The sequence below is a fragment of the Saccopteryx leptura genome, chromosome 1 (assembly GCF_036850995.1).
Source record: "Saccopteryx leptura isolate mSacLep1 chromosome 1, mSacLep1_pri_phased_curated, whole genome shotgun sequence".
NCBI classification, from domain to species: domain Eukaryota; kingdom Metazoa; phylum Chordata; class Mammalia; order Chiroptera; family Emballonuridae; genus Saccopteryx; species Saccopteryx leptura.
In genome coordinates, this window is record NC_089503.1 from 7,622,134 (window position 1) to 7,633,199 (window position 11,066).

Sequence of the window (11,066 nt, forward strand, 5' to 3'; positions counted from 1 at the left end):
AACAAATAAGTGAATTTAAAAATAAATATACAGTGTATCCGTAAAGTCATGGTGCACTTTTGACCGGTCACAGGAAAGCAACAAAAGACAATAGAAATGTGGAATCTGCACCAAATAAAAAGAAAACTCTCCCAGTTTCTGTAGGATGATGTGGCAGCATGTGCGCATGCGCAGATGATGACTGTAACACCATGTATACAGGAGCAGCCCACGGCCATGCCAGTCGAGATGTGGACAGTACAGAAGAAAGTTCAGTGTGTTCTGTGGCTCGCTAAATTTGAATCCGTGACCAAAGTGCAACATGAATATCGGCGCGTTTATAATGAAACACCACCACACAGAAATAACAGTACTGGGTGGGGTAAGCAGTTGAAGGAAACCGGCAGTTTGGTGGAGAAACCCTGTTCTGGTAGGCCATCAGTCAGTGATGAGTCTGGAGAGGCTATACGGGATAGCTACCTAAGGAGCCCTAAAAAGTCTGTGCGTGAGCCCACATCGAACTGCACTGAATAGGTATGAAACTGAGAGTGTTCCTTTTATTTGGTGCAGATTTCACATTTCTATTGTCTTTTGTTGCTTTCCTGTGACAGGTCAAAAGTGCACCAAGACTACAGACACACTGTATATACCATTGAAAATTTTTTCAAGGAAAAAAAAAAAAAAGCTGGGACTTGAACACAGGGAGGCGGGGCTTGCGAAGGACTACGCTTCCCAGAAGGCCCTGCGCTGGCTGCCTACCGTCTTCCAACAGGACCCGCGCTTTACCCGCCAGTTTTTGGCCTTAGCCTGCGAGGCACGGACTCGGGCAGAAAATGGAGAACAGCGAGCAGGACTTCGAGAAGCACCGAGTTCACCTGCGCGCCGCCACTCTGCGCAGCGCCACCCCTGGCACGCTGCACCTTCTGCCCTGTGAGATCCCGATTAACCGTCCCGCTCCTGTGGGACGCTTCTTCACCCCGGCCATCCGTCAGGGTCCCGACGGTGAGCGCTCGCGACCGGACAAGGTCTCCCGGGAGCCCCCGCGCGAGCGCCGCTCTCTCGTCGGCGAGGCCGGGCGCGCGGGCTCCTGGGAATCGTGGTCCACTGGACGGGGCGGGAGGGCCGCTACCGGGCGTGCCCGCCGGTGCTGGATCAGGCCCTCACCGAGGCCCTGCACCGACCTCCAGGACTCGAAGTGTCGTTTCGGGGCCGCAGTCTACGGGGCGAGGAGGTGGAGGTGCCGCCCGGCCTCGCGGGCTACGTGATGGTGATGGAAGAGAACGCAGAGATGCCGGTGGGGAAGCCGGACTTCTCAGAGGGTCCAGACGACGACGAGCAAGAGCAGCGGCTGCTGGAACCCCGGGAGGCGCTGGAGCGGGACTTCGTGAGCGCAGGGATGGGGTTGGCAGGGGTACGGTCGGGAGCGGCGGCCCGGATGCTGAGGGCGGCCCCTCCTCCAGGACCGCTTTATCGGAGCCTCCGCCAGTTTCAGCCGCTTCACTCTGTGGGGACTGGAGGCCATCCCTGGACCCGATGCCAAAGTGCGCGCGGCCCTAGGCTGGCCCCGCCTCGCTGCAGCGGTGAGTACACAGGGTAGGTGGGCCCTCTTCCTCCCAGGCCCCTCCGTGCCTCCTTTCTGGCCTCCAGGTTATTCCTTGGTTATCCAGAGTGTCACTTCTAAGTGGACCTGGGGCTTTAAGGGATGCGATGCACAACGGGGCTGATGGAGCCTGGCGACTGGACGGTTTAGGCTGGGTAAGGGTAGCGGGGCTCCCCCACCAGTCTTCTCGGGCTTGTTGAGAAGGGGCTGTCCTTTTGGCAGCCGAGTCCCGTCCCCCCCCCCCCCCCCCGAGTGTGTGGACCCCCCAGCCACTCCATGTCAGAGGTCCAGTAGCAAAGGTGACTGCTCTTGCAGATTCACGCACAGGTGCCGGAAGACTGAGGACCAGAGCTTGACATAGAAAGACACCACTCCCTCCACCCCAGTAAACCAGCTCCTCACTTTGGACCTGCTGATTCTGTCACCCCAATAAACGAGCTCTTCACAGCACCTGTGACTTTGCCCTTAGCTTGGAGCTCCTAAGTGCCACTCCCCAAGAACTGTTCATGGCTCTGGCCTATGGAAACAATTTATTGTCCGGGGCAGGAGGGGCAAGAGAGGCCAGAATTTCGCGGCCAGCACCCACCCCACCCCCAACTCCTACTTTACAAAAGAAATTTTTTACAGCCACCAGCCCTCTGTACAGTGTCCCATCCCTATCTCATTGTACACATCTGTCCACTCCTTCTGGTCCTTGGTTCACAGCAGGCCACAGCCTGCAGCCAGCTGACCTTAGAGCTGACCTGAGCCCTGAGCTCACTTTGGTGCTGGGCACCAACCGGCCCCTACCAGGCCTGTCTTCTCCTTGTGGAACTGTCTTCAGCCTGGTCTGTGTCCCTTAGTGTCCCCCTTAGGGGCCCCAGTGGGGGCGGGATGGGCTGTCAGCTCCAGTTCTGCCAGCTTTATTGGCGCTACCATGGGCTCTGCCTGTCACCACTTCCCCCTCTTGCTCCAGTCCTTGGGAGTGAAGTGCAGACACTTGGAGTCAATGCGGAGGAGTCGCTTGAGCATAGCCCGTTCATGTCCATCCACGATGTCTTCTGACAATGTGAGGATATACTGGCCCTGGGCACAAGATGGGACAGAGCAGGTCAGCCCACACAGGGCCTCCATCTGCATCCCTCCACACACCTGTCTCCTCCTGCCCGCCCCTACCTTGTAGTAGTTGATGAGGTTGAGGTACTGTAGAGTGGAGATGACATCCTCCTTCTTGATGCTGGTGATTTCACTGATCTCACTGTGGGAGGGCAAAGATCAGGTCCCCTGGGGCTTTCACCTTTGCCCCAGGCCCCCAGGAGCCCCAGGGTGGAAAGCCTGGGAAAAGACAGACCATGCCATGCATCCCCAGGTGGGTGGGGCCAGGCTCACTTGATGGTGATCTGTGGCCTCTCCCCGCTCTCAGACTTCAGTCCCATCAGGATTTCCAGGATGGTCTGGGACCAGTAGCTTCGGTAGGATAGGAGGCCAAGATCTGAGAGGGGCTTCTCAGGGGTCCCTGTTTTCCCTTCCACTTTGGAGAGTTCATAGCCTAAAGCAACAGAGCAAGGCGATGAGTTAGAGGGCCCAGTTTCATGTAACCAATGTTGAACGGTACAGGTTGTAGAGGCAAGCTGCCCACTTCCCATCCCGGCCCTGCTGTCTAGTTCTGACTGAGATATGTATGGCTTGTCTGTTCTGTGCTTCAGTTTCCTCAAAGCGCCAATGAGCCTTCACCCTTCACCTGTGTACCAAGGACAGCGGAGGATCTTAGGGCACAGAGAGAAGTAGCTACAATCAGCTGGGAGGGGCACTCAAGAGCCAGTGAGGGTTTAGAGGTGGGACAGGGGGAGGCAGAGAAAATGGCTTACAGAAAGAAAGCCTCCAGTCTTCCTGTGTCATTCCACTCTCTGTACCTGGGTATGTGACGAGAGGGGGCAGACCCTACCTCTGGTCCAGGCTGAAGATACTCGGATTGGCACAGTCCACCAGTCCCCTAAGCTGTGACCGAGGAGCACCAGCAGCTCTAAGACCAGGCTGTGAGGCTACAGAGTGCCAGAGCACCTCCCAAGTCAGAGGGAGGCCGGTCCTCAGCAGGGAACTGGCCTCTCAAAGCTCCTTCCCTCCCACTCTGACTGCTCCGCTCTGGCCTGCTGACAGCTGGGCACTGGCAGGCAGTTTCTGGGGAGAACTCAGTTGCTGCAAGAGCCAACATGGCTTCATGTCTCTTGGGCAGTCTTCATTCACCCTATCAGGGCCCTAGGATGTCTCTACTGCTTATAGAAGCTCCTCCTCACCCTGTCATAACCACTTCATTTTGCAAGAGAGCCCATTCTGCTTTCCTATCCTTGGTGCATCTTTATCAGCCGGTCCTGCAGTCTCATGACTTCCACCATGCAAGCCGGTGGTGAGAGGGACAGAGAAGCTCGTGCTTTAGAGAGGAAGCATGGAGGAGGAAGGGGACACATGGCTTCCTATTAACCTTGCTGGGTCTGTGTGCATGTCCAGTCCTGACAGATCAACTGGATACCACATCTGCAGCTGTAGGAACTCCCGGCCCCTCCCAGTGCCCCTCCTAACACCTACCCTCCCTGTCTGCACCCTCCCTCTCCACTGAGGACTGAGGTCCCAGGCTTTGTTAAGCATCCGCCTGCTCTACCAGGCTGAGGGCTTCCTGAAGATGTGACTCCATCTTGACAGTTTTATCAATAAAATGTCTTAAATGGACCATGATCTTGATCAAGTCAAGCCTCTTTGTTTTCACCAAACAGTTGAGCCTCCTCCCCGTCTTCCAATCAGAGCCTGTTTACCCCAATGAATGGTAGTTGAACAGAATAGGAGTGGGAGGCTGGGAAGCAGAAGGGGGTGTTGGAATTGAGGGGAACACTGATGAATTCATAAAGGATGAGGGGCAGAGTCCTTTCTGAGCTTTAAGAAACTGACATGACCAAATGTAAGGAATACAGGCTGTATCCATGCAAGCAAGTGCCGACACCTCTTTGGTAAGTTAATAGCATTTTGAACATGTCTTGTCTATCAGGATCAGGAAACAACAGGAAAAAGGTACTGGTCCTCGCCTAGAACTTGTATGGCAATACAGTAGCAGAGGGGTGAGCACTGGTGGCTCATTTAGCTTCTGCCCATGGCCTTAGGCAGGAGCAGATGAGTCAGATTTGGGGAAAGTTGAGTGACACTAGAACCTTAGCCAAGGAACAGTGAGGAGCTGAGAACCTAATCTACATAAGCGGGCAGTCACTGAGAATGAAAGGATCTCGGAAGAGACCCATCTTGACTTCTGGCCAGGGTGACGGGGCTGCACAGCCAGAGCTGAATCATAGCAACCCAGCATATCTGTCTGCGGCACCGATGGGAGCACTGGGTTTGGGCCTGCTGGTATCCACCCCCCACCCCCAGCCGCAAGTGTAAGGACTCACTGAATTCAATCAGCAGCTTGCCGTAGCCCCGGCGCTGGTAGGGAGGTAGGGTCAGGATGCAGGCCACATTGTAGTCTTCTGTTGATTCTTTTTCCTGGAAAAGAGGCAGGTGAGTGTGAAGAAAGGGGCCCGGCCCAGGGCAGCACTGAGGAACAGGCTGGATAAGCACTCACCTTGGAGAAGTAGCCCACAATATGGAAGCCCTTGCAGTCATACTCTGTCATAACATAGAATAGGAAAGGGTCTGTATCATAGTACAATGTCTTGTGGTCGAGGAAACACTTGGCCAGAAGACACAGGTTCTGGGAATAACTCTGCAAAGGAAAAGGCCTGTCACCACTCTGGGTACCCTGCCTCAAGCATGACCATTGGGCCAGCGTCAACTGGGAGCTTCTTTATACCCCAGGCTGGTATGTGATGAGCATTCCTCCCAAAGGCCTGACCCGTTCTGGTCAATCACACTGTCCCTTCTGCTTGGGCAGGGCCACATCACAGTGTTGAGCCCAGGGACCAGCCCATTTGACAACCTGCCTCCCAGCGAGCTGGGAAGGTTTACCCCTGCTCCTCATGCCTAAGTCTTTCTGGAGGGGGCCTCCATTGCTCTCTGCTATCATTAACGACAGGCAACAAACTGACATGTCCTCAAGAAAACTGACCAAGGCTTATGAGAGAAGCTCTGTTCATGTGATCCTCTTAAGAGTCTGGCTGTCAAAAAAAGAAAAAAGGAACCTTGGCCTGACCTGTGGTGGCACAGTGGGTAAAAGCGTCGACCTGGAACACTGAGGTCGCCAGTTCGAAACCCCAGGCTTGCCTGGTCAAGGCAAATAAGGGAGTTGATGCTTCCTGCTCCTCCCTCTGTTCTTTCTATCTCTTTCCTCTCTCTGTGTCTCCTCTAAAAAAATGAATAAATAAAATGTAAAAAATAAATAAATTGTAAAAAAAAAAAAAAAGGAACTCTTCAACTCTTGCCTATAGTCACACCTCTTGGGAATTGACCTGGTAGTCTATAACTGAGGTATAGGAGTTCTGGAATTTAACAAAATAACAGCCTTAGGAGCCCCCTGCCCCCCCCAAAAGTATTAATCTTACTACACAACTCACAAAAATCAAGGGATGTTTCAAAATGAATATAAAGCGATAAAATGTCCCCTAATTTTTGGGAGCAGTGTATTTTTACCTTTGCACACAATTTATCCTGCGTTTCAAACATGACTTTTTAACTGCCCGATGGGCACTGCCATTTGGATGCCCAAGAACTGTGCCTAAAACAGCATCTTCCCATCAAGCTCCCCAGCACCCAAGCCATAGCTCTCCCCTGCCAATCGAGGTGCCTCCTCTCCCTCACAGCCCACTAGGCCCCAGGAATGGGGGTCTCTCAACAGTCCCTTTGGGTCACTCCTTCCTCCCTACAGCCACGGACTAACGCAGGTTTGAAACCCCAAACTGAGGGTGTCCCCAACTCCTTCCCGATTGACCTCGTTCCCACCTGAGCTCTGTCCTTCATCTCTGCCCTGCAGCCAGAGGTCTGCCTCTCACACACCATCTCTGTATACCCATGCCCGCCCTGCAACCCCCACTGCTCGGGAGTCCCTTACCCACCTTGTCCTTCATGTTCGAGGCTCAAAAGTCACCACTGTGGAGCTTTACTGACAGCCTCCTGTAGGTCTCAATAACCCACTCTCTGCTTCACGACACAGTCACACTGGGATCTAAGTGGCCATTGGTGTGTCTGTTTCCCCATGAACTGAGCTCTCAGAGCGCCGATATTTTGTCAATTCCCAGTCATGTTAACATCTCCCCGCACCTGCCCTTCAGCAGGAACTCAATAAAAGTAGGGTGAACTGACTTGTCACCCAGACTGATCAGTGTTTTCCTGAGCAAGAAGCTGTGGCTCTCTTCTCACTTCCCCAGGCTCCAAGTTCTGCGGACTCCCCACTGCCCTCCAACAGCTAACTGACCTTATTCTTACGTCCGTCAATCTCAAAGAAGGAGATGGTGCCCTTGCGGTAAATCTCGTTGCCTGGAGGGTGTCGCAGGTCACATTTGGTCTGAGGAAGAAAGGAGGTTCAGGGGTGGGGGAAGGGTGGGAGTGTTATTAGGGCAGCACCTGGGACCCCTCATACCAAGTGGCGCTGTAGACACTTGAGGCTACGGCCGTACTTGAGGCAGAACTCGCAGAGATAGAGGACCGGCAATGTGGTGAGCTCCTGTGGGTACGGGGAGAAGTACCATGGCTTGAGGCGGTGCCGGCCCAGCTCGATGCACTCAATGTTCTTCATCCGGGTGACGATGTCGTCGTGGCTCCGGTCAGATACAAGACTCCCAGTCATGCGCGGAGCTGATGGTATTCCATCTGAACTGTCCTGGGAGTCCTGCCCGGGGCCAGTGGAAGACAGCCGTGTGGGTTACAGGACACGACAGCTCACATAGCACCCCCCACAGGTTCCCTTGCTCAAGCTTAAGAACAACCCTGTGGGTGATGTACTATCATCCCTACTCTCATATCATCAGTGTTTATTTTTATTTACTTACAGTTTTCCCATCGTTTATTATTCATTTTTCATCCCATTGTTTATTTTTAAACTAGCCACTAAACTCTCCACCCTGCCTACATCTCCTTACTCAGCTTCCCTCTTCCCCAGACCTACCTCATCAGTGCCCAAGCAATTTGATTTTCGCTTCCGTCCTGGTTGGGCTGCCACTGCCCTACGGGCTGATCCATTCTGCAGATGAGATGGTAGGAAAGGAAGAGGCAGCTGTGTGATGAATCTAAAAGAGGCTACTAGAAAGTAGAAAAAAGGAAGGGAAGAAAATATAGTTTGGAAGACTCACCTGAGGGAAAACGGAGGCTGGGGCTGTCTCGCTGGGCACTGGAGTTGCTGGTGAAACCACCTCCACCTTCCGTTTCTGCAGAGAGAAACCAAGAAAGGTGGGTCAGAAGGTAGAGAAGGTGGGACCTGGGAGGAAAGCAAGGTCCCTGGAATTGCAGAGGGTACCGTGGAGCGGTGGTTGGGCTGCAGGCAGGAGCTGGAGGAGAGCGGCTGGTCGGGCTCGCCACCGGGAATGGCCTCCCGCTCCTTTGGCAGGTTGAAGCGGAGTGTGATCTGGACCGGGATTGGCAAGGTCTTCCCGCTGGCCTGGGCGGAGGCCGGCTGTAGAGATAGGTCCAGGGTCTTCCTTTGGGGTGGGGATGGTGGTGGGATGGGGATGGGGATGAGGAATAGGGTTCCCTCAGCATGGACTGATCAAACCCCACCCTCTCAAAGACACAGGAATAGCTGTTGGATTCTGGAAGCTACACCTGCAATCGGTTCCGATCCGTCGCAAGCTGAAGCCATGGTAGGAGAGTGTGCCTCCAGCCCATCTAGGAGCCACTGAGGCCGAGAGATGAGAGTAGGAGGCAGGAAAGAAGAGGTGAAGTAGGGGACCTACTCACCACCTCTCTCTCTGGAGAGCCAGGGCGGGACCCCGGAAGTCCGTTCTTGGTGGGGGTCTTGGCCTCCTTCTTGGGGAACTGGATCTTCTTCAGGTCCAGCCGTTCATGGGTCACCCATTCATCCAGGCGTTTGTTGACTGCAGCAGTGGGGATGGCTCAGGAAGGAATGCCAGAGGCCGCCCCCCCACCGTACCCTGCCATCCCTCCTCTCGCCAGCCCAGTACTCACAGTCAATGTAATGAACGTAGAAAAGCTTCCGACCACTGATGTCCTTCACGCTCAGGATCTCAGCCAGGGCTGTGGGAACAACATAGAGGCATTAGAAGAAGGGTCAGGCGATGAGGCTCCACCCCCAGGCAGGATCCCTAAACCCCAACACTTGGAAGCTCTCACCCAAGCCCTCTGTAGTCACCCAGTGCCACCCCCCTCTCCAAGCCCCGCCCTGTTCATCTCCAGGCGGCCACAAGTCACGCCCCTCCCGTGTATCTGCGCCCCGCCCGCCCAGAATTCTCAAAGCCTCTCCCCCTCCCGAAGTTCGGTTGGCTCCCCCCGCCCCTCGCCCTCAGGTTCCTTAGCTCCGCCCCCCAACGTCACTCACGCCACTCATCTTCGTTGTCCTGGTTCCGCCGCAACACCGGCAGGCGGCAGCCTTCGATTATCTCCCCCTGGGGAGACAGCGCGGCGCCAAGGTCGGCTACTGGGGGTCCTCGGGCTCTACCCACCTCCCCTGGCTCCCTCCGCCCCGCCCCAGGCATCGGACTCACCACCTCCGCCATCTTCCCTCCCTCCACTGCCACTTCCGGCCTCGCTGGGATACGTCACTTCCGAGACTGAGCGCGCTGTAGGCCTTGGCCTCCCGATACCACTGTAGACTAGGACCCTTGAACGACACCACCGCCCAGCTGGAAGTGGGAGACCGGCCCATTTGGCTGACAGGAAAATAGGGTGTTGTAAGGCTCGGGGCTAGTCCTGGAAATCCCCGCAACGTGCTAAACGATTGGAGGAAAGCTGAGCCTGTCACGTGACGCTCACCCTGGCGACGCCGGTCATGTGGGTGCAGCGCGCATCCTTTGGTTCTTGTGTTTATGCTGTGCTGGTGGCGCGACTCGGGCGTCTCCTAATGGCAGTGGTGGGAATAGGAGGCTGTCGCTGGGAGTAAATTGCGCGTGCTGGGGGGCGGGGGGGGGGGGTGTGGAGGGGGGCGGGTGGAAGGTTTGGGAGGCCGGAGAAGTGGGCAGGACAGTGAAGGGAGCTCAATTCCTGACTCGAACTATTTCTAGGGCTTTTTTTTTTGATTGACTGATTGATTTTAGATAGAAGGGGGAAAGCGAGACAGAAACATCCGATGGTGGGACTGAAATAATTTAATAACCGGTTCTCTGCCCTAATGACCGTTTTAAGTGTAAAAAAGAAGATATACTGAAAGGCAGTTTATTATTTCATTTTATTTAATACTTAAGAATGGAAGGTACACAAAACTAGATTGTTATAGGGAAGTTTTAAAAATTAATGAAAAAATATTAAATAATATCTGACAATTCCATAAAACTGTTATTTTAAGATATTTCTAATGACAGCTTGTCACCCCCTGGTTTGGCACTTTTTACTGGTATAGGTTTGTTTACTTAAGTAACAAAGGCAAGGGAATTAAAATGTAATATTTCATTAAAGGTATAATGAGTTTTGGCCTGATCTGTGGTGGCACAGTGGATAAAGCGTCAACCTGGAAATGCTGAGGTCGCTGGTTTGAAACCCTGAGCTTGCCTGGTCAAGGCTCATATGGGAGTTGATGCTTCCAGCTCCTCCCCCCCATCTCTCTCTGTCTGTCTGTCTCCTCTCTAAAATGAATAAAGGTATAATGAGTTTTATGCAGTGAATAAAATATTACAAGCATAGTTTCGTCAAATATTTTTCACCTGTGGATGGAATGAATATTACTACAGGGGCCTAGAATACCTAGAATATGCAGTTACCCAGATGAACATTAAAAAATAGTAAGGGGCCTGACCTGTGGTGGTGCAGTGGATAAAGCTTCGACCTGGAACACTGAGGTTGCCAGTTCAAAACCCTGGGCTTGCCTGGTCAAGGCACATATGGGAGTTGATGCTTTCTGCTCCTCCCTTCTCTCTCTCTCTCTCTCTCTCTCTCTCTCTCTCTCCTCTCTAAAATGAATAAATAAATAAAGTTTAAAAAAACTTTTAAAAAGAGGAATGTAAATTTGTGATTTCCACATTGGGCAACTGCCCAGGTACCCACCTTAGAAAGAACCCTGATTACAAGTGCCATTGTAACAACCAGTTCGCTGAACTCAACAAAAAATTAGGTATCGGTTCTGTGGAACCAGGGTGAACCGGCTGAATCCCACCACTGGAAACATCCATTCATTTCTTTCTTTTTTTTTTTAATTGGTTTTATTTATTTATTTTTAGAGACAGAGAAAGAGGGATAGACAGGGACAGACAGACAGGAACGGAGAGATGAGAAGCATCAATCATTAGCTTTTTCGTTGCGTGTTGCGACACCTTAGTTGTTCATTGATTGCCTTCTCATATGTGCCTTGACCACAGGCCTTCAGCAGACCGAGTAACCCCTTGCTTGAGCCAGCGACCTTGGGTCCAAGCTGGTGAGCTTTTGCTCCAAC

The 11,066-nt window shown here is 53.2% G+C and overlaps 2 protein-coding genes across 7 annotated transcripts; one reads left to right on the forward strand and one right to left on the reverse strand.

Moving 5' to 3' along the window:
- The first annotated feature begins 729 nt into the window (after nucleotides 1–729).
- RNASEH2C (ribonuclease H2 subunit C) lies at nucleotides 730–2,029 on the forward strand. Its single transcript, XM_066358413.1, has 4 exons — nucleotides 730–981; nucleotides 1,167–1,363; nucleotides 1,440–1,559; nucleotides 1,895–2,029. The coding sequence occupies exons 1-4, from the start codon at nucleotides 813–815 to the stop codon at nucleotides 1,919–1,921; spliced, it is 513 nt and encodes a 170-aa protein (XP_066214510.1). The 5' UTR covers nucleotides 730–812; the 3' UTR covers nucleotides 1,922–2,029.
- A 66-nt stretch (nucleotides 2,030–2,095) lies between these two features.
- KAT5 (lysine acetyltransferase 5) lies at nucleotides 2,096–9,388 on the reverse strand. 6 transcript variants are annotated; one of them, XM_066352815.1, is made up of 14 exons: nucleotides 9,190–9,388; nucleotides 9,024–9,090; nucleotides 8,654–8,722; nucleotides 8,426–8,562; nucleotides 7,986–8,162; nucleotides 7,822–7,896; nucleotides 7,638–7,712; nucleotides 7,113–7,361; nucleotides 6,948–7,037; nucleotides 5,163–5,303; nucleotides 4,990–5,083; nucleotides 2,948–3,107; nucleotides 2,735–2,816; nucleotides 2,096–2,644 (listed from the first exon to the last, which is right to left on the reverse strand). In XM_066352815.1, exons 1-14 carry the CDS (start codon nucleotides 9,199–9,201, stop codon nucleotides 2,510–2,512), a joined length of 1,563 nt encoding a protein of 520 aa, XP_066208912.1. In that variant the 5' UTR covers nucleotides 9,202–9,388; the 3' UTR covers nucleotides 2,096–2,509. The 6 variants fall into 6 exon arrangements, with proteins under 6 accessions (XP_066208912.1, XP_066208989.1, XP_066209161.1 ...); XM_066352892.1 differs by having other exon boundaries at nucleotides 7,986–8,141; nucleotides 9,190–9,380; XM_066353064.1 differs by lacking the exon at nucleotides 7,986–8,162 and having other exon boundaries at nucleotides 9,190–9,384.
- Between the last annotated feature and the right edge of the window lie 1,678 nt (nucleotides 9,389–11,066).